The 22,671-nt window shown below is 47.5% G+C and overlaps 1 protein-coding gene across 1 annotated transcript in view; it reads left to right on the forward strand.

Moving 5' to 3' along the window:
* The window catches only part of SLCO3A1 (solute carrier organic anion transporter family member 3A1), a 145,334-nt gene that overhangs the window by 106,082 nt on the left and 16,581 nt on the right, over positions 1–22,671 (forward strand). Inside the window, exons 3-8 of the mRNA XM_075764335.1 lie at positions 2,987–3,085; positions 5,960–6,223; positions 14,429–14,593; positions 16,555–16,753; positions 17,665–17,803; positions 22,173–22,348. Coding sequence (XP_075620450.1) covers positions 2,987–3,085; positions 5,960–6,223; positions 14,429–14,593; positions 16,555–16,753; positions 17,665–17,803; positions 22,173–22,348 — 1,042 coding nt within the window. The remainder of the gene's footprint in view (positions 1–2,986; positions 3,086–5,959; positions 6,224–14,428; positions 14,594–16,554; positions 16,754–17,664; positions 17,804–22,172; positions 22,349–22,671) is intronic.

A 22,671-nucleotide genomic window follows, 5' to 3' on the forward strand; every position in this document is an offset into this window, starting at 1 on the left:
CCGCGCAGTCCTTTTGCTCGCACACACAGGTCCCATCGGGACAATGGCACAGCAGTTCAGCAGCCCCCTTGGCTCCTTGGTGCCTGTGGGAACCTGTCGCAGCCCAGGGTGCTTTGGTGCCTGCAGCAACCTTCCCTCAGGGCTCTTCCCTGCGGATGTGAACCCTCAGGCAGCTCCGGAGGAGCAGGTTTCTCTGGGTGCTGGGTACCAGGGTCTGGGCTGAGGATCTGGGACTGGGAAGGAGGAGGTGCTCCAAGTCTGGCTGGGTTTTCCTTCCCCTTACTCCTTGTAGGGTAGGGAGGTACGAGCAGAGCAATGTCCAGAGTCCTGCTGAAATCCAAGGGGCTCCTCATCCAAAACGGGGGATCCGTTTGCCACTGCCCCAGGCACTGCTCCAAGCGATATGAGGTCCAGGGTGTCCTTATGTGCTTGACCATAATTTCATAGAAATTCATAATTAATGTTCAGTCATCAAAGATTAACCTGGTCTTTGATTGCTGGCTTGTTCATCAGAGTAACAGCCAAGACCCTTCCTCTGCTAGATGCTGTCTGTTTAAACTCTTAGACTAAAATCTTAAGAGTTTTAGAGCAGTTTGTTCTGAAAATCTGTGATTTCCTGCACGCAATCAACCAAAGGGCACAGCCTGATTGCGCGTATGGCAGATAGGTGGGTGAAGACAGCAGCCTGCCGTCAGCGCAATCCTCCCCGGGGGCTGTAGGACCCCCAGTGACACAATGGTGATCGTGTTTGGGGAGCCAGGGTGGGCTGCACTGTCACGCAGCCTGCTCCACGTGGCACTTGTGAGATGAATGACAAACACTAATGCCATCTAGTGACCAAAAAAAACTGTGACATGGATATTTTATAAAATGCTGCTGGAAATTTTATAGCCCCAAGTGGGGCAGGCCTTGGGGCTGGGAAGGGGGGCGATGGTGCTGGGGGAAGAAATCCCTTTTCCCGGCTTTCCGGATCTGTCTCTTCCCTCATTTCACATCCCACAAAGTGCTTCTGGAGGTAACCAGGGACTGGGATCTCCCACATGAGGCTTTACAGCTCCCCAGGGAAGCAAGGCACAGACTTCCTAAGCAGCTCTGTTGATTGAGGAGCACGGATTCTCCAACTTACTGCTGGATCATGGAGCACAAACCCAATGCCCACTGACAAGGTGACTGCGGGAGGGGAGATGGCTTGCTCCACAACCGGCGTGGACATCACGGTCAGAGACCCTGGGGACTAATTTACCTGGCAGCCTGGGCTGCGACATGGTGCTGTTGCTGCAGCTTTGAGCTTAGCTGAGACGGGGCAAGGGATGGTGGCTTCTGCCACTGTCCTGACAGCAGTGGCTCGTTACTGCAGCTCATATGACCTGACACTTTTTTTTCCTCCTACCACCTTTGTTTCTCCCTCTTGCTTCTGTAGGTGATAGCTGTGAAGGTATTAGCGTACTGGGTTTCTGTGCAAGTGGCTGGCTGGAGATGCCGTTGCTTTGTACCTAGTTATTAATCCAGCCAAGTCATGGTGCTATAAACCTGGAGAAATTAGTTTGTGCTCTGCATTTTAAAAATGAAGGTGAAGTTATTTCTGACCATACTGGCTTATTCTGCTTGGCTAAGCTGTCACTGGCAGGTGCGGTTTGCCTTGCATAGGGCTGGTGGTATCCTGGGAATGTTTTGCAGCTCTGATCGTTTCTCCAACTTCTGAGAAATGCACAGAGAGAGAACTGGGGAATTAAAAGTTTCCAGTTAAGGAACTTGAGGGCTGAGATAGCTGTGATGAAGTGCATTACGAATGCACCGAGATGCCAGGCAGCACCCCCAGAGAGATTTGGAGAGAGATGCAGAAGGTATCCTGCTGCCGAAGGAGAGCGAGCCAAGCATGCAGATGCGAATAAACTCTTTCATGGGATGTTTCTGAAGTGCAGCGACACCAAGACTGGTGTCAGCACAGGCTGGCCCATCGCTGGCTGAGGGTCCCCAAGAGCTGCCCCCCTCACCGGGCACACGAGTCCATTGGCAGTGCTCTGCCCCAGAGCGAACAAGCAGGCACTTGCTCTGCTCAGTGCTCCTCAGACTTGCCCCTGCTTCCTTCAGAAAGCCATTGACAAGGGTCCTTGGGGACTTCTTGTTGTTTTCCTATCCCAAATGTGAAAGTACCAAATATGTTCCTATTATCTAATTTACAAATGTTTTGTGTTATCTTTGCTGCTTCTTTTTCTGGATTATCCTTGTGTCCCCCTGCCTTTCTGCCCTGGATAATTGAGAGTTGGCAGTGTGCCTGTAGCATTCCTGTTTCTGGGCCAAAATGGGAGTGAGAATAAATGCTTCTAAATATTGTATTGAAGCAAATAAGTAATTTGCTCGTAATAGCTCTTTGCCTGGTATTACACTGGCAATTTCGTGCAGGTTTTGCAGGAGGAGCAAGCAGTTGTGAGAGGTTGGAAGAGCTGTGCACCTTGGGGAATATTTGCCGTGTGGTTATGATGGGGAGAAGGACTTCACAGATTTGGAAGAGTTCTCCTGCTTCTGTAAAGGGGTTTTGTCCAGCAGTCTGTGGCAATGCTGCATTTCATAGATTTGCTGGCCTTAAATTCTGAAAATGTCCCCGTCTACCAGGAATTTAGCTGGAGGTAGCAAAGGTAAAGACTTCCCCATGGGGAGAAGACAGGTCTGCTTTACCTTGTGCTTTTGAGTAAGACATCTTTCAGAGCAGCCAGCCAACCAAAACACAGTCTACACCCACCCTGTCTTATCAGCTCAATAGAAATCCTTCACCATTATCACAGTTCCATCTATTCTTTTTCCTAAAGATATATGGAAAAGCAAAAAGCATTTAATGTGCTCTTTTTCCTGAAGCAGTCGACACGAAGACATATCCCTATCTACTTGACGTCAGGAGGGCAAAAGCTTCTTGCAGGAGATGAGCAGAACAACTTGCAATGAATAACCTGAGCCTAGTACTAATTTTCTCTTTTCTCTCTCCTTGCAGGGATCCTGTTTACGATGCTGGTATTTGGACCAGCCTGTGGATTTATCTTGGGCTCCTTCTGTACCAAAATCTATGTGGATGCTGTCTTCATTGACACAAGTAAGGAGAACTGGGTTTGATTTCAAATCAAATATGTTAATGTTCTATCAGTGGGACAAAAAAGTTGATGCTCACAAGCAGGAAACTGCTTCTTATTCCATCCTGAGTGCCTCTTGCAGGTATGGGTGCTACTTTTAAAGGGCTTTTATGATTGGGATTCCAAAGTTTCAACTCTATCCCCACAGATAACAGATTTGTAGTAGGTAAAATTTGTTCCCTTCCATGGACTTTTCTACTGCGAGATGAGTTTCAGTCCAGCTTTAGAGGGCACCATAAAAGATCGCTGTGGCAGGGCACACCAACTAGCTATGGACATAGTCTTGCCAAGGGACCTGTATCCAGGGCATGGGATGAAATCTGGGGAGCTGTCATCCCCAGGACCTGGGAGGACCACCCAGGCTCTCTGATGGAGGCACACCAGTAAGACACATGCCCCACACCTTCTGCAAATGACTCTGGATGGACAGATTCAGTCCCCCAGCATTACTGCTTTTTCCCAAAGCAGTGCTAATTATTGCTCACCTTGACTCTGCACTTGAGTTAAAGCAAATTGGTTGTAAATTGTCTTTTTGTTCATTAAGAAAAAAAATCTGCACATTTTATTGCTACCTGCACTACGTGCTCTTTGCCATTAGAGGGCAATGTGTAACAGGCTGTTCTCTGCTGCTCCCCGAGCCCTTTGGCTGCAGACTGCAAACCTGACGCTTCTTTCTTTTGCCTCAGTTGTTCACATGTTTTTTTCTACGGTTCTCAGCTCCATTTGATCCCGTAGGCTCTCATCCTGCAGCAGGGGTGTTGTCTCCTTTGAGGGTGCATTCCAGTTCTATGATGTTGCAAATACATCTTCACAGGATGCGTTTGGATGGAGTTGAACCTTGCAGGACTTAGAACAAAATTGTGCAAATCTGGAAAAGCACTACTGCCTTTTCCTGGTCTTGCATACACATGGCAGCTGAAGAAATCTAAATAATATCGAACGAGCAGGAAAGAAGTATCTTTTTTGATGGCTGAGACTTTTAGCTGTAGCTTGGTCAAACACCACATGGCCCCTTTTCGTTCCTTGGCTTTAGCAAAGATATGGCAACATCTCACTTGGTCCTGTAGGCAGAGGAGCTTGTTTGAACCCCATTACATATTTGACCATTAAGTATAATTTACTCCAAAATATGAATGTGCAGAAGAAGATATTTCTTCTCCCCGTAGGTGAAGCTGTGGAACCCTTCACGGTAGGGTGTTAAAAGTCTGCAAATGGATTAAAAAACAATTGGATGAGTTTATAGAAGAAACAAATGAGCATGGCACCAAGCCTAGCTTGGAAAGCCCCTGAGCCACAAATCCAAGAATACTGTCAGGTATATGTTGATTTATTCTTATGGACTTTCTGGGCATCTGCAGCTGGTTACCACGAGAGACAGGATCCTGGCCTAGCTAGAAAGTTCATTTGATGTGATCTGGCCATTTTTAACAGAACACGTTGCTCCATATTTATAGCTCAGAAAGCCACAGACAAATACAGAGCCATGGAGGGGAACGGTGGAGCGCTATCGCTGAGAAGCCTGGGGGCTGTGGCTCAGCAGGTCACAGGGAGGGTGTAGTGCTTTCCAGCTGGCTTTGGCCATGGTCCATCGCTGTCATGTCAAGGCTGGGGCACACATGGCCTCCATCTATTTTTGTATGGGAAAGAGTTTCCACGTTGCAGCTGGCTCTGCCTTGCAGCACGAGGAGACCGAGCTCTAGAGGGTTGAGCCCTGTCCTGCTCCCTGTTTTGGGCAGGAGGTGTGGGATACCAGGGCATGCTGCTGTGCTGCCCTCTGTACAGGACCTATTGTAGGAAGGGGATATGAAGAAGACCTTGGTTCACGTGGCTCTTCACGTGGCTGTGTTCCCAAGAACCTGAAAAAAATGCACTTCAGGCAGGAGGAAATAACAGCAGAAGAATCCAATCCCTCCGAAACACTATTTTTCAAACTTTATATATATTTGAGAGCTACGTGTTATTTTCCCTAAGGAGAAAATTCCTTCTGTCTCTGCTTGAGAGACAACTTGATTGTCTCACTTGAGACAGATTTTTCAGAGTGGCGGTAACCAGACAGACATCATGAACGCAGGAGCTTCTTATTCCAGCCACGCAGATCCAGGTCTCCTCTGGGAGTCAGCTCTGGCGCTGGGCACCCTCCACCAGCTCGCTGAGCGGCTGTGGCAGTAAGGCAGCTGTTAGGAACACAGTTTCTTCTCTTTTGCTGCTTATTTTTATTCCTCCAAACTGACTCCAGAGCCGCCGCCTTCCTTATCTCTACTGAGTGATGGCCCACAGGATACTCTAGCCTTTTACTTTGCTTTTCTTCATTTTCTGATTTCTTTCTGAGCCTATTTGATGCAGTGGGTGAGTTTCTTTTCCAATATTTAGGATTGTTTCCCACTCCACACAGTCACAGGTGCCCATATAAAGTCCAAATGCCCATCTCTCCTTTGCTGAAAAGGGCTGTGAATTGAAAGCAGGGAGAATATTGACCTGGAAAAAAAGAGTGAGCTGGGATGAAGGTGCCTGGTATACGGCAACTTCCTAGAGCTGGCAGAGCCAAAGACACTGGAGAGAAGCTCTGATTACGGAGTTTTGCAAAAGCTGGATGTACCACCTAGACAGACAAGGTGATGGATTGCTTGTCCTAAGGACTTCTTGGATATCAAGATCATTATGCACTGGTGGCTCATACGGTATGGATGTGGGATGCACTGTGGGTCCCCACCTGGTGTCTAGGAGCCCCTCACTAGCCAACAAAGCCCCCGACAACCATCTTCTAGCCTACAGGATCATTAACACTGTCATCATTCCCTCCCCATGGCTGAGCCGTTGACATGTGTGTGCCCTTGCAGGTAAGCTGGACATAACCCCGGACGACCCTCGGTGGATCGGTGCATGGTGGGGAGGCTTCCTGCTTTGTGGTGCCTTACTCTTCTTCTCGTCCCTGCCGATGTTCGGGTTCCCGCAGTCCTTGCCTCCACGGTCAGAGCACGCTGGGGAGAGCGAGCAGGCCATGCTTCCCGAGAGGGACTATGAGAGACCCAAGCCGAGCAACGGGGTCCTGCGGCACGCGCTGGACGGGGAGAGCAGCACAACCTGCTTCCAGCAACTGCGAGGTGAGACGCTGGCCGTTGTCACGTTTTCTGTGAGAGTCAGCGATAGGTTAACAGCTGGTTGGATTTATAATTGGTCTCTGATTTGGGTTATCTACCCCCAAAAAATTTCCCTAGAAAACTCAGTATCCTGAAATTTCAGTCCCTAGCTTCTAATTATTTCTGGCATTGTCCTCATTTTAAAGACAGACTTTGTTCCACTTGAAAGGTTTGGGGTTTTTTTTAAACTACAAAGCTTCAGGAATGCACGATAGTCCTGTAGAGCTGATAAAAAAATGAAGGGGAACACAGTTACAGTTGCCAGAGCAATTTGTGAACTTCTCTTCAGTCTACTGTCCTGCTCCCTTCAGCCTCCCAAAACGGAGCAAGAGCAGATAAAAGAAATTGGGAGCTCCCAGCATCTGAGCTGCAGCTTAGTGCAATCCCAGATACAAAGCAATGAGTGCTGGGCACCACCGTAGCTCTTAAACTGGGATGGGGACGAGGTAGATACCAGCCCAGAATAGCAGCAAAGTGGCAGGGCAGAACATGGCTTGTAGCAAATTAGAGTAGAAAACCCCACGTCGTGTCCTGCAGTGATGGAAATGGACTTGGCTCTAATTAAGGTCAGTTAAGGATCGAGCATTTTGTGGGAGAGTGTGGGCAGATATCCTTTCTGTAGGCTGCACTAGGAAATCCTTCATCGGAGGTGGTGGTTCTGGAGCACTGGTGGTTGTTCCCAGTCCCTGTCGCTGTAGCATAGCAGGTGTCAGTACTGCCTAACGCATTCACTTACTCCCTGTGCTGCCACCTTAATTGGGAATTGAATGAGGTGCGGATGGGAAGGAAATAGAGACTTTGTTTCTTAAATATAAAATTGCCTCGAATAGTTGATATGGTTGTTCATTAAGGGAAGGTCAAAGATGTGAAATTTTGACTTGATGAGAACATTCAAAAGAAAGGTAAAGGAATAAATTGTTTGAAAATTTGTCAGTAAAATTGATTTCTTCTTCCTTTTGTCCTCGTTGCAAGGATTTTCTCAGGTTTAAGGAATGGGCTTTTCCCATGGTACATCCATCTGCATAATTCTGTGGGTTTTATTGTGGACTCCTCAGAGCGTCTGCTTCTGGCCACTGAGTTTTTGGAATGGGCACTGTATTTTTTTGCGGGTTTTCATGTAGAAAAATGAAAGAATATGGCATGTCCCTGCTGCGTGGAGGAGCAGCAGTTCTGCCTGAGGATAGTGCGGAACAAGCTGAGTTTCTTGCCCACAGGGAGGCCATGGGGGCTTGCCAGAGCATCTGTTGGTCAGCGAAGTAGAGAAATTAAACTGCCACATCCATAAGCTTCAAAGTATTGATTACATCAGGAGGCACCACAGTTTTCTGCGTTAGTCTTCTCATTGCAGGTAACCCCATTTTGAATCGGTCGGTATTCCAAAAGTCTCTTTGTAGATGGACTTTGAAATACAATTTACATCACATCAAATAAGACAGGGAATGACCTTTTTAGTTATGCCTCTGAGGCTGTCACAGACGATGCGGTGTTGGTAGCTGACATCTTCTTTCAAGTCCCTTGCCACTATTGTCACAATCAAAACGTGGTCAAGAGTCATGTTTGCTAAAGTGCCCGTCTGGAGGAGATGTTCAGAGATGTACCACAAGGGAAGGCAAACGTGCCTCACTCATTTCTGATGAGCAGTGTTTAAGGTGGCGAGCTGAACCTTGCCTGTGTATATACATTATTTTGCCAGCAGCTGAAAAATATATATATGAATTCCTGTGTAGCAGGACTTAGTATCCTTAATCTATTTGTTGATTGTATAAAGTTTCCTTTGGGGAAAGTTAGACTGTTTAGCCTTTTTCTAGGACAAAAAGGACTGGTAATTATATACAGAGGTTAAAGATATATATGCGCATGCATAGTCGTGTCTTTGGCCCTATTATGGGCTTTGGGGCTTTCATGTATTTGTGAAGCTGAGCAGCAGAGGATGTACCTGGACATGGGGTTGGAGGTGGAAATGCTCATCAGAGTTTGTGTTGCCATAACTCCGACTCCTTTTTAGCAAGTGTTGTCCCTGTAGCTCGGTCCTGGGCCAGTGTGTGCCAGCTGCAAGTCCGTGTCTGCGTGGAGGTGTGGATTGTCCATCTCTTGTGCACAGTGTGAGGAGTAAGAGTTGTTTCTCTGGACTGATTGTGCAAACACACTGTGTATCAACAATGCATCATTAGAGACTGAACTGAGTCTCCCTTTTGGCTATTGAAGGGGTTTGATTATTTTTTATTTTATTGTTTTCAAGCCTTGCAGTGACTGCCACAAGCGAGTGGACGTGGCAGGAGAGGAAGCAGGGTGGTGTGAGTTGGAGACACGCTCCCAGCTGGGTCACGGCTGGCACATGGGAGGATGCTCGAGACACTACAAGATCTGCTGAAAGACAGGGAGATGCAGGGCTGGGTGAGATTCTTTGGCTTTCTCCAGCCTTAGCATGCAGAAAAGCTAGGACTAACATAAAAGCAACCTGCTCAAAGTGTTGAAATGTCTTTTACATCTCTATCGGGGTCTAAACAGGAGGGAGGGCCCAGCTTTTGGGAAGCCACGGCATCTCTTTCTGTGGGGTATTTTCATGCCGGGAAAAGAAGCATCCTTAAGAGGAGCTTCGAACTTGAAACGAAACCCATGCCTTTGAATGGCACGAGGTGAAGAGGCAATCAAAGGCAGCAGAGGCAGCGGGTGGCTGCCACAGCAGCTCTGCACAGGGGCATGGCGGCTCAGGCAAGAAAGCTTTGGGACAGTCCTGGGAGGTGCTTACCGTTGCTAAACTGGCATATGAATGCTGCACCAATTTACCTGATTAGTATTTCAGTTAAGCAACGCAAATCCATTTTGGGAGTGCAGGGAAGTGAAGGATTAATAGCAGGGAGAGGATGGATAAATGCTGCCCTTGCTCTTTGCTCTCAGCTGGCAGCCTGGCAGGGTTGTTCCAGCCCTGCCCTCTCTGTATGGTCTGTGAAAGCACTTCAGGCGTGGGCTGCGGCAGTCCTTGCTGTCCTGGGGTCACAGCTTTGCTTTCCTACCTCTGGTCTGCCTTGGGGACCTCTCTGCTATTCGGGCTGGAGACGATGCTTGGCTGTGTCAGGGCACCTGTGCCCTCTGCTCGAGTCTGTCCGGCGTCTGCCCTCTCACTCGGTGTTAACATGCTGCCTCTAACCCACCACCTGCTCCAGGACGTGCTTGGAAATATTTTGTTAAAATCATTTTTTTTTCATACGGAAATGTCACTTCTACTGCATTGAGCGGTCAGTTCTGATGAAAATTGGTTTCAGAATGCTTCCTTGGCTTTATCTTTAACACCTCTGAAACATACTGCTCTAAATGCATTTTGTTTTGCAATGACTTAAACCAGAAATTCATTACATTCTGCCTGTCTGTCTAGCGAGAGAGATTAAAAACCTAAAAGGATTGAAATTGATATGGAATCCTTCAGGTTTGGAGAGAGAAGCTCATTCATAAGGAATTAAAAGAAAACTCACTGTTGGAATTAAATGAATTTCAAAACTGCAGATTCCCTAGATTTAGAAACATTTTGATTTCTGTCCAGCTTAATTTCCAAGAGCGTAGGAGAGCTGGGATGTACAGCTGACAGCTGTCTTGTCTTCTGTTCGGTTCCTTCCTGCTCTGTGTACCAATCTACTGAATACCTAGAGATGGAGCTGCTCTGAATCCTGGATTTTTCTCTCCAAAAGTGCTCTCTGAGAGTAGACACGTAGTGCTGGGCCAGAAGCTCCCAGCTGTGCAGGGAGGTCCTTGGGCCATGGAGAGCCTGTAGACCTCAGTGGGAGTTCATAGGATTGAGCAGGATTAATGGCTAACATGAATAGTTTTACCCTCATGACTCTAACAAGTGATAGTGACAACTTTTGGAGAGGGCTCCATCTGTACCTTCATTCACAGCCAGACTGGTGAGTCTTTGGCCCAGATCTAGACAGGTACCAAGACCTCAAAGTCTTTTTGGATTTGGATCTTGGCTCTCTACCAACATCTAAAAGGCTTGCTGATAAATCCTAATCTTAGGTAAGGGGGTGGCAGGTGATCATAAAAGGCCACATGTCAGGTCCCGTCGGTCTCCAAGTTTCCTTTGGCTTGGATTTCATGAGGGTGCAGGCTTTGTTGGCTGGTTCTTCTTGGCAGTTTCAAAGCCAACATCCTTGTTATTGGAAACTTTGATTAAGTCAGAAGGGCCTTCAGCCTGCATGCTTCGTGGCAGAAGCGGAGCAGCCACTGAGGTCAGGCAGAGCGTGTCTGTCTCCGAAAAGATACTGTGCCTTGCCATGACCTCCATGACACGGGTGAGCAAGAGTTATGTCCCCCTCTGAAGTCGAGCAAAGGTGGTTGCTGATCTGCTTTCCATTGCATGAGAACTTTACTGTTGCTTCAAGCTTGTATCTGTCAAGAAGCTGCTTTGACATAGGTGTCATCCCTTCCCTTCATATCCTTTGTGACACTAATTTACCAAGGCCATGTGGATTTCGGCATATTAGACTCACCTGAGATATCTTCAGAGCCTCTTGTCTTACTCCATCTTCTCTTTCATAGGAGCTGCCTCTTTCCAGGAGGTATTTTCTTCTTGCTGCCTCCACTATTTTCCTCATCCCCTATTCCTCATGCCAGGTGGAGATTTTACCTTTTATTTTCTATTCAGATGTGAGGCTTGCTGCCTACGTTGCTATTAGAAAGTAGTATTTTGGCTCAACAGCACCTTTTGCCTTTCCCTCACCACACTGTCCTAGGTGGACTGGGCTGTAAACCTCCCTCTAATTTATTACTTCGTGTTCTGTGTTCCTCATCTTTACTGCAAATTGAAAACATGTCTCTGTAGGGTGCTCCAACTGGAAAAAGGGGCCTTGGTGATTGTAATGTTGCAAACAATTCATTTCAAGCACCAACGTGATGATTATAGTTTGTCGTTTCTGGAGAGTAGTTAAACCTCATGTAATGAGGTTGCCAATTATCCCTGGTACTCCCCGATGTTTAGTGACAAATCAAAGCTACTTGGTGTACTTAAGTGTGTTTGCTTGTCAAGCCCGTGGCCTGTCACCCACAGCTGGCCCCACAGAAGGAGACAGAGAGGATGCTTGGTGCCTTGGCATGGGTGTTGCTTAGGGTGTTGAAAGGTGGGAAGTCAAGGGGTTGGCAGGGGTGTTGGAGAGCTGTGGGACATCCTCCTGTGTTCCTTCCAACCGATGGATGATCCTATGACCAACGCTGCACGTGGATGGTCTGAAGAGTTGGATTTTAAGTACTTCAGGGTGAAAAGAGGCTGAGGTTTCTTGTTCTTCTCAGTGTATCTCATCACAGTAATGAGAATTGCTTTTCTGCTGTTGTTTCTGTAGCAAATTGGCTGCAGTGGGATAAGGATGTTAAATGAGCTGGTCCTTCAGAGCGTGGGAGAGTGAGTCTTTCTGTGCCGTGTCTGATACAGCTTGTGGGTTTTTGAGACTTTTGAATCCAAAAGACCTTTCCCTTTTCCCATTTGGTGAATGGGCTTCAACCTCAGATTTATAGCTCCAAAGTGCTGTTACAAAGTGTTCAGCTAACCTTTGGGCCAACACGGTGCAGGATAACGTTTATCATGACTTCTGCTGGGATCGGCTCCAGTGAAGAAGCACCATGCTCAGCTATTGTGTTCCCCAGGGCTTTATTGTCCCCCATCAGGCATTTTCCATTCCCCCTTCATACCCGGCACCATATGCCAGGCAGCTGAAAGCACATCACTCCAGTCTATTGAGAGATTTTTAAACTTCACTGCTGACTTCTAATCTTGTTCCCAGAGGTATTTCACCCCAAGAACTGAGACGGATAAGGCAGCAGCAGGTGTCAAATGATTCATCTTAACGGGTTGCAGTAGCAAGATGAAAGGATATTCATTTCTATGGGGAGCCTCCTGTCATTTCCCTTCAAAAATGAAAGGGAACGAGCTGGCCCTGACTGAGGAGGTAGTGGAGGCTGCCAGACATTGCCTGCGTTGCCTCTGCATTCTTTGCCCTGGGTTTTGTGTTATACCCTCCAGCTGGTATAGAGCCCTGTTGAACTAGACGGTGGTCAAACATGCAGTGGAAGACAGTATCTTCCACTTTCAGAAAACTCACACCCGGACATACAGGGGGGAGAAGCAATGATGAAGTGATGGGACTTGTAGCCCAACGCTGCCAGGCAACGCGGTCACAAGGACCTCCTCTCTTGTGTGAGATAGTGCAATAACTCTGCACAATATTTGCTGTCCAAGTACAAAGCATGGATTTTGACCTTGGCAATGCATGATGGTTGGGTACCAGCCTTGCCAACTTCAGAAATAAATGTCCATGATCTTTAACTCCCTCCTGCAAAAGACAGGCTGTCATTGTTATTATTTGGTGGATACAGTTAGAGGTAGACCTTTATGTCTTTGCATTTGAATTGGCACAAAGCTACATCTCAAGGAATCCATTAATCTTGAACAAACTGAACTCCAGAGGCACAACAGGCATTAATACCTTAAGTATGGCTTTTCAAGCTCAGCTCTGCCAAGTCCACCTTTGCATTTTCCCTCCTTTTCCTGGCAAGAAGGGGAAATTCTGTAGGTGGCCACCAAAGAACGGAAGGAGGCAGCAGGTGGCTTCTGAGTTCTATCCACGTCTGAATCCCCTCACCCCCCGTTCCTCCCACTATTTTTTTTTCCCCTCTTCCCCCCGCCCCGCCTCTGTTCTACTAAAACATATGATGCCTCCTGCACCTTCATTATGCTCAGCAAATCCTCAGGAAGTGAGAATTTTATACAGCGTGAAAAAACATTTGTGATATAAGGAGATCAGAAACTGTGGAGTGGCCCCTTCCAAAGAGGTTAGATCAAGCCTAATTATAACCCTTCCCGCCCCCGCACCCCCCCAAAGAAAGAACCAAGGGGACCCAAGCAGAGCCTTGACAAAGAGCTGTGCATTCACTTGGCGAGGCCAGTGCAATTAGATTTTGCACCAAAAAAAGCCCTAAGGAAAAACAGAAACCAACACCAGAGAAATCTGTCACCTGCCAGACCCTGGTACACCTTAGGGGATCTGGAGGATGGATTTTCAAAATGCAAATAGGGGTCCATTGAGGCTTCACTACACTTCAGCGAGGTAATTTTCAAACTTAATGATTTTCACATTTAGTTCAGGGAGAAATTAGTCATCAGGTATTGAGACAAAGCAAGGCTCTTTTCTGTACTGGGATGCTCTCCTCTTCAAGCTGTGTTATCTCGGCAATAATTAAAATGTTCGCTGAAGTAGAAAATGTGCTATCTGATTCATTAGCCAGATTTCCTTTTGTAAGGTAACTCGTGTTTGCTTATCGTCGGAAATAGAGACGGGCTTGGAGAAGAGGACTCTGGACGCTAATGATTTGGGAGGGAGGAGCCAAGGGATCATGAAACTAAAGCAAGTGTGTGTGCATCTTACACAGTTAATAGCTCAGCATGTGTCCTCTTCTACCCTTGCAGCCACCAAGGTAGGGTCTGCATGGAAGGCTTTGCTTGGCTGGTGAAGCTCTGGGTTATGGGAACACACAGGCTAACATGCCTGTTCCAGGCGTGAGGTCCCTTATGGCCGTGGGTGGCCGTAGCCCCAGGCTAAGCAGGAGAATTTCAGTTTGCACCCAGATGTGCTGCAAGAAGGTGTCCCTCAGCAAGTGAGCCAGTGTTGTGTGGGAATAAGAAAATGAGGCAAATGTGGATGGCAGAAGAAGGAAAGGCCAAGTGTGAGCTGGGTTACATTGCGTCTGACAGCTTGCAGGAATTTGCGCGGTGCTGAGTACGGCACTCATGACACCCAACGGCTGGCTCAGTGTTGTTCGTAGGGAGCAGGTAGGGAAAGGAAAAGGAGAAAGAGAATACTAGGCTTTGATTGACTTCCCTATGGGGGAAACAAAAGCAATATTGGAAAACCCTCATCCTTCAAAACTTAAAAATCATCAGTAAGAGTAAACGTAACGACAGCTGACTTTTTTTTTGCACTGTCCTGGTATCTGAATCTTTAGATGACACTGTTCTAGTGTTTCACTTTGTTCTGGTGTTGCCACATTTCAACCAGCTTGTCTGTGCAGAACAGAAAATTACCCCTGATTTGAAGTGAGTTTGTCCTACTGGAGAGCAGCAAGGCACTTCCAGCACCTCAATTAGAGCCTACACAAAAACACCTCTCCCTTTTTCCTCTCTTCTAGTGATCCCCAAAGTAACTAAGCACTTGCTCTCCAATCCCGTCTTCACCTGTATCATCCTGGCGGCCTGCATGGAGATCGCGGTGGTGGCCGGCTTCGCCGCCTTCCTGGGAAAGTACCTGGAGCAGCAGTTCAACCTTACCACCTCATCTGCCAACCAGCTCCTGGGTGAGTAACCACAGGGGCTACCAAATCTCCAGTGTCCAAAGGCATTTAAAAGTGTTCAGCATGGCTGGTAACCGCAACCAGCCTCACCGGGTAGGCTGCCCAAAAAGTGACTTGCCTAATATCTAGAAATGTGTCTGTGAGTGGGAGGGCTGGGCTCCCACTGTGCCATGGCTGTAGAGCCCAGAGCAGACCTCCAGCATCCTTCCTCCTCGACTGCGTTCTCCACTGCAGCCCACTGCGATCACTTCTCCTGTAGTTGAGCCCATTGTGTGACAAATTTATGATACAGCCAGGGTGTGAAAGTCTGTGATGGCCCTGAAGTACAGCAGAAATCCCAACCAAACTGCACCCATTTGGTTGCCCAAGACTGCAGTTGCTCGTCGAGGCTGCCCATTGAACTGCTTGTCTCACGGTTCAGGTATCTCAGAGTTCTCCAGCCCATGTCCATTTGGGTTAGTAAGCCCAGTTTCTCCTGATAGCCCTTCCTTTCCCCTTGGGCTGGAAATGACAGGATTGCAATCAGCAGTTCAAATACCTGAGCTAGTGCAGCTTGGTTGTCTTTCAAATGCCCCTTCTCTCTGACCATGCTACGCTGCTGCAGTTTCCCATGCATATTTTTCTCAACTTTATTCGTTCCCTGTTAGGACACATGCACAGGCAGGATCTTCATTTATTTTCTCCTGCTGCTCATTCCCAAGCAGGCCCAGCAATTTGTTTATGACAGCCGTTCTCTCAGCAGCACCCAATTAAGATATCTGCGAGTTGATCTTGGATGATCTGCAACCACAGCTCACCAGATGGGCAGCTGGCAGTGATCTGTCAAAAACTGGGACATCGTTAAATGGGTGGATCTTAATATCAAAATAAGGAGCTTGCAAGCTGCTCTGCTGACAGTTATTTATTTTCCTACTGAAGTCACTGATATCTTCTGGTTTTGGCCTGATTTTCCAAAAGAAACAATCCCCTGCAGTCAATCTTCCCTCTCCCAGTGACACAGGAACTCACTGGTGAATTTTAATAGGATTTGACAAAAGGGCAGAGGTCTCAAAGATATTACACTCTTCCATCGTTCCTGAAAATTAAAGGCTTGGCAAAGGAAAGGAACTTCATTGTTGACCCACTGGGAGAAGGAAAACCACTACGCTGTTCAGTGGGAGATGTCTGGCCAAGCCGGCAGGTGAGTACAGCTGGATGGTCAGCAAAGAGGGAATCACCCGAGAGCCAGAGCGTGTCCTGCTTCTGACCTAGTAGTGGGAAAGGAGACTTGGATACATCCATGATCCTCACACCAACTTGTTTAATTCAAAGTTGCTACCGGATTTCCCATATGGGAGTCAAGAAATGCCAGGATTTGGATGCACTTCTAAGCTTAGCCCAGGTAGATAAGGTCTGGAGTACAACTGGCAGCAAAGGGATAAAAGTGAACCCAGACGAGCTTAGTGTGGTAATGCCTTTCTGTGCCTGGAAAGTGAGTCACTTCTGGCAGTGATTTTGCATCTTGCAGTTTAAGAAGATTCTTTAAGGGAGACTTCATATTTCAAATGTGACCATTGCCTAATCTCAGAAGATCAGACTGCTGTGCAGTATACCAAGCAGGGCTCACCCACAGTCTCTAGATACCTCAGAAAGTTCTTGACTTCAGTCTGTCAACTGTTGCAGGAAGCATTAGAGATAGTGTTGCTAAGGTTAGGGTGGGCCAATCTCAGCAATTTTGGTATCTCCCTCCAATGTGGACAAGAACTGGAAGAAAATTCCAGTTCCTCTGCGCAAGGCAGCATACCTGTTTGCATCCATTCCTCTCTTTTTGGGCAACCCCAGCTTGGTGCTATTCTAGTGGTTGGTCATTACAAGGTTTTCCCATGCTAGCACACAGATCTCTCTGCTGGAAAGTAAAAAGCTGTAATAGTATGGTTCACTGAGCCTCGCTCACACTTCTTGCTAACTGATTTTTCCTCTTGCAGGGATGACAGCGATCCCATGCGCATGTCTGGGCATATTCCTGGGTGGCCTCTTGGTGAAGAAGCTCAGCCTGTCTGCTCTGGGAGCCATCAGGATGGCCATGCTGGTGAACCTGGTGTCCACAGCTTGCTACGTGTCTTTCCTATTCCTGGGATGCGACACGGGACCTGTGGCAGGGGTTACTGTTCCCTATGGAAACAAGTGAGTCCTCAGTGTGTTTCAGGGTCTCACGCAGCCTTACCAACATAAATGTCTGGTTATTGTCCTCGACAGGCAGCCTTCAGGCAGTGCTGGCCCTTAGACAACCATATAGAGCAAACATATAGAAGGCAATGTCATATAGGGCTCTTAGTCTGGGATGTTTTTCATGCCACTCATTGCTTTGAGAGTTTAGTACCTGCAGCTGACAACCGAGTTTTACTAAAATCGGTCAAACTGAATCGAAAGGTGCCAGACCTGATTCTGCACCCATGGCCACCTACATAGCATTGGGTCCACCACACTGTCTGGTTTCTCCTGGCAGCGAGTGACATGCACTGCTTTGTACATTTAAGTGCCTGAGGGGAATCTGTAGAACCAGGTTTTAGATGCCTGGAAATTCAGATATGGTGAGGGGAGAGTATGCGTGGCTCCAGGCCCATTTTAATGGGAGAAATGAGGCACACGGTGCCCTGTAGCATTCACAGCACTTGGAGAGAGTTATTTTGTATTTTCTTTTCTGTTGCTCCTCCTCAGTATGCGGTGGCGACTCTTTAGAAAATGACGACTTCAGGCTCTCAGCTCCTTACGGTTACTGTTCTAGAAAAATACAGAACAATCTCACAGCATTTCTTTGGGTTTCCTTGCGGCTTCTCATTGGGGTAATAGGGCACCCGAAGCGTCACGTTAGATTCCCTGTTGCAGAGGGATAGTGGACATCGTATTTCTGTCCCCAAGGAGAGGTTGTAGCCTGGATTTATTAAAGCTGGGATCCAGATAGCCTGCCCACTGCTTATAGTAATTTGTTTACCTTAACTGCACCCCTTCAGAGCCATCTTTGCGTGGCAACAATTGGAAAAGCTGGCTGGTATCGCCACACTGACCATTAATCTCTCTTTCTGTTTCTCTTACAGCTCAACTCCAACCTCATCTCTGGACCCGTATTCCCCCTGCAATAACAACTGTGAATGCCAAACTGATTCCTTCACTCCAGTCTGTGGGGCAGATGGGGTCACATACTTATCTGCCTGCTTTGCTGGCTGCAGCAGCACGGTGAGTGGGCTTTCCTCGGGACCTCTCGCCTGTAGGAACGATTCTGTGGGCACGAATGAGTGAGGTTAGTGCGTAGCTGGTAGAGTAGCTCATTTACAGCTGGCAGTGGTTACACCCCTAAAAGCTAACCTCGTACCTCAGGTGGGCCTGAGCCACTGTTGTTTTTCACTCCGTTGCATAAATGCCTGCCACGGAGCGGGTGGGATTTCCCATCCTTCTCCTCCTCCTCTGGTCTTTCTCCTCAGCACGGAAGCAAGGATCATGAGAGGAGATCTGCATGGTTGTCCACTTGCAGAACCCAGATCCTCCACGAGAGCTCGCTAGCCTGGGCTGTGGGAGCAGCTTCTCTTTTCTCCAGCAGCTCCTCATCTCCATGCTTCTCCACCTGCCTGTGTTTGCCCTGCCCAATCCTTTTATTCTTTTTTCCTTTTGCTCTTTTCCTGAGTCTGCTTCTTAGAGACATATGACCAGATCCTGGTTTTATTCACCTTTGTTTAAGCTTTCCTTCCACTTCTCTTGTTTCTCTCTCTTGTCCTGCTTTGCTCTGAGGCAGTAGCAAGAGCAGTTGTCAAGGGAGCAGAGACTCCATCCAAAGACATTTCTCAGTTCTTCATATCTAAGAGTTTGTTTCCTTTAGAAAACTCTTAAAGACCAAACCATCTCTGTGTAAAGAAGATGTGGGGAATTTTTAACAATATCTTAAAAGCCTGCTTTTCCATTTTTTTGCTGCTGGAAATGCTAATGTCTTCTGGGTTATGCTGAAAATGAGTGCCTGCCTCTCCTGTGAGTGGGAACTGGTAGGGTTCCTGCGGTCCTTGCTCCCTGCCTGGGGCTGTGCCAGTCTTGGTGACTGCTGCCTGTGTGGAGCCCATGGGAGGTCAGCCAGGTCACAGTGACCGTTCACAGCTGCAGGGACATCAGTGCTCACCACATACAATTATCCCTCCATGACTTCATTCTTCCTTTTTGAGGAGCCCTGAAACCTCTCTTCCTGCCCTAAAGAGACAAACCGCCTGCGAGTGCCGCTGAGCGGAGGTGCAAGCTCGCTGCTAGCGAGTGCACCCTCACAGCCCAGGTGACTTGGGAGTTCACACTGCTTAAACCTCTTCTCAATTCCCACTCCAGCCTCAGAGACGTAGGCATCCCTTTGAAATAACACAGTTTCAAGGTGCTTTCAGCAACCTCACAAGGAACTCCACGAGTGTGTGGCATGCGCAAAGGTGTTACCTCCTGCCCTCTTCCTCCTCCTCCCAACAAGAGACAAGTCAACATCTAGGGCGGTGACACGATCATTTTGACAAAAAGCCAGCTTGTACAGGGCACACAGAATAGTGTCTCGCCAGTTCACCAAGCCCTTAGCAAGAATACGGCCGGTGTGGTCCGTGGCTGGAGTGTGAGAGTGACCTCCTCGCTGTGCGGTTCAGGGCAAAGCTCTGGCTCCTCTGGAAGGAGCACAGTAATAAAATTCAGCTCTGCCCCTTCAGTCTGCAGCTGCCTGACCTCATGCTCTGCAAGAGCAAACCTCTGAGCAAAAACCTTGCTCTCCCTCACCCTCTCTCTTACTCATTCTTTCTTATTTTGCCTTTTTGTCATCATCTTGGGGTTCATCGCTTTGTTTTGTGGGGTTTTTTGCAGTAACATTTTGAACACAAATTAGTGAAGCAATAGCATCCTCTGGAAAAGGCATTATCAAGAATTATGGACCAGTTTGGCCATGCAATGGCCTTGAGGCAAAGCCAAATTGCCAAACCAGGTTTTAAACCAGGTTTTAAACCAGGTTTTAAACCCATAATCCAGGTAATGACCTGTCTAGAGGGTCTTGTGAATGTTATATGCTTGTGATGAGCCAAGGGTTGCTTTTTACTGGGACATAAAATTCTCTGAATGCTTTATTTAACTTTACTGCACTGGATGTTTCTGACTGCCTCTCTCCACTTTTCCTCTGTGAACAATTTCTACAAGCAATGTGTAGCTCAGTTTTTTGCTTTTTCATTTCTTCTTTCTTACTGAGCTGGCTGCAGAGATGGACCTGTCGAAAAAGCTGTAGGTGTATCAGTGCTGATAGGCAGAGCTCTGGCACCCTCAGGAATTTCTCTTTCAAGCCATTCCTGGGAGTGAATCTTGCATACGAAGCCTTTGACCATGCATCGTTTGCTTGATGTCATTGCTTCTCTCACCCTTTCGGCTGGAGACGCATGAATTCCAGCTTAGCATTACCATGCTGGCATCTCACAGCTTTGCACTGAAGTACCAGCCTGTCTCTTCCCTGTCAGAGCCAGGGTTTAAAAAAAAGAGTAAGTAAAAACATGGGTAATTTACATAATTACCCCAAACTCAGGATGCTGTTAAAAGTGCAAACTCTGCATCTGTGCAGCTTCACATGCACATGGAAAATCTGGGTGTGCAAGCTTCTGGGCAGTGGAAGACTGAGATAATGTCTGGTTGAACACAGTGTGGTTGCAGACAAGGGAATCTATAACAATTTGGCACAAGTAGCGAAAAGTTGCCTCTCCACAGGACAAAGGTAAAACTCCATCTTTGATGTTTCCTTCTTTGATGTCTGGGAGTTATATAGTGTGTCAGTAATAAAAGATCAAAGATGTCCCAGGTAAGGAAAAGGCGCAGTGCTAAGCAAGCAGATGTAGTAGGTACAAACTACTCTCCTTTGGGCTGGCACCTTGGTGCAAAGTGGTTGAAAAAACAGATTGAGGGGCAAATTTTCAGGCAATGGAGGTGGGGACCTGCCTTGTAGTTTGTAAAAAAAATCACACTGATCTGTTCCCACCATTGCTAGAAACAGGTACTTTCTCTCCATTGATCAGAGCCCATGGGGGATAAGCAGCCAGTGCTGCATGTTTGCCATGGTGGGAATTTTGTCCCGGGATATTTCAGTGCAGGTATGTACTTTCCTGCACTTAGATGGGTTTTAATCCACAGGGCTGTGTCCACGCTGGTTATTAGCAATGCACTCCAGTAAGAGCTAGGAACTACAAATTCCTGTTGTCTCTGTGCAAATACTACTGCCGTGGTGCTAATTGTCACCATCTTGAAGCCTTTGGGTGGCAGCTTCTAACTCACAGTGCAGGAATTTATTATGTTAATTATTGTTTGCCTGTCAGAAGGGCACCTGCCTGTCTACTCCAGCTCTCCTGGAGTTCTGCACTGAGGTCTCTCTTGCCCTCTGTGCACTTATTTGGAAGAAAACCATTTGACTCCTAAGCAGAAGGAAGAGATTGGTGTCAGAAAGGCTGGAATGGTATCCCCGCAGATCCTTATCTTTGGAGGCAGTGAACCAGAAAGTGTGCTTTTGTATGGTCCTAAGGGGACCCCAGCAGAAAAGCAAAGGAATTTCCGCTTGAACGTGGTAGAGGGGAAGGCGAGGAGATTTAGCTGTTTCTCAATGTTTTATTTTATGGCGTTACTCCTCTTACAAACATGTGACCTGAAAACCCAGTGGGCTGATGAAGACAAGCCATGAATCATTTATGATCGTTTCATTCTGTATTCGTTAAGGGATTTCGTGGTAGTATTGTGTGCCTTAATTGCACTCACATCCCCCCACTCAGAAATTCAGGAGGGTGAGTTGGAAAATAAGAAAAAAAAATATTAAAAAATCCCTAAATCTGTGACTGGCAAACAAAACTTCTTTTCACATCCTGCACTTGCCAAAGAGATCAAAGAAAAATGCAGTCACTTCACCCTCCTTCTGATCACATATTGATAAAGTTTATCTCGCCTGACTTCAGCTTTTAGCTCAACACAAATCCCTCTGAACCAGATGTCATTTATTAGCCCTGCAGTGCACTTGAGTCCAGCGGTGTCTGTGCCGCCAGGCTGTGATAGTTCAGCTCTTGGTGAGATGCAGCACCCATTGTGGGTGGCCTCTTCCCGGGATTCAGGGTGCTGGAAGCAGGCACCGAACCGGCAGCCAACAACCAGGCTGCAGATTTACCTGCTTTTAATGTACTTCAGTTTAATTGCAACAGCCAAGGGGATGGAGGTAAATAAGAAAGTAATTAGAACCATAATTTGGAGATCTTCCTTGTCGCAGGGACACAGATCGTTTCTTTATTCTCCTCCAAAGGGGTATAACTTGGTAATAATTTTGTCTCAGTGACATTTATGGGAAAGACTTGAAAGGAAGAGAAGAAAAGAAACAAGCCAAGGGACAGCTTTCCCTTGCTGGTAGCATGCATCAGAGCTGACATGCTTCTGAAATCCTTTCCAACCCCCCTCAAATAAGCACTTAGGAGTTACTTCATTGACCATTAGAGGACTCAAGAGTTGCTGTTGACAAGCCCTTGTTACAGAGGGCAGATGGTGAGGATCACAGCTCTCGCTTCCCCTGAACCTCTGTGCTCTTCTGCAGAACCTCAGTGGCTGTTCGTGCCTCACCTCGGTCCCTGCCGAAAATGCCACCGTCGTTCCCGGCAAATGCCCCAGCCCTGGCTGCGAAGAGGCCTTCCTGACATTCCTCTGCGTGATGTGCGTTTGCAGCATGATCGGGGCCATGGCACAGACGCCATCAGTCATCATACTCATCAGGTAGGACCGCTGCCGGGAGGATGCGATGAGCTTTACGGGGGCTGCTCTTGGGGTGGGAGCCGGACTAGGGGGACCGCAGGCTACTGCTGGGAGCTGCAGGAGCCACGGGTTCCATGCAGCTCCTGGCCTCTGCCTTTTTGGCTGCATGTCCCCTTGTCAATGAATTTGGTTTAAGCGAGGGTTCAGTGCATCAGAAAATCCTCCTTTGACTAAGCTCTCCCTGGTGGAGACACCTTGTAAGAGCTGCCTGTATTTTCAAAAGATTTTGAACCTCCTCAGCAAATGAGGAACTATGGGCGCAGGCTTTCTCGTAGGTTACTGCC

The sequence above is a fragment of the Balearica regulorum genome, chromosome 12 (assembly GCF_011004875.1).
Source record: "Balearica regulorum gibbericeps isolate bBalReg1 chromosome 12, bBalReg1.pri, whole genome shotgun sequence".
In the NCBI taxonomy this organism is placed as follows: domain Eukaryota; kingdom Metazoa; phylum Chordata; class Aves; order Gruiformes; family Gruidae; genus Balearica; species Balearica regulorum.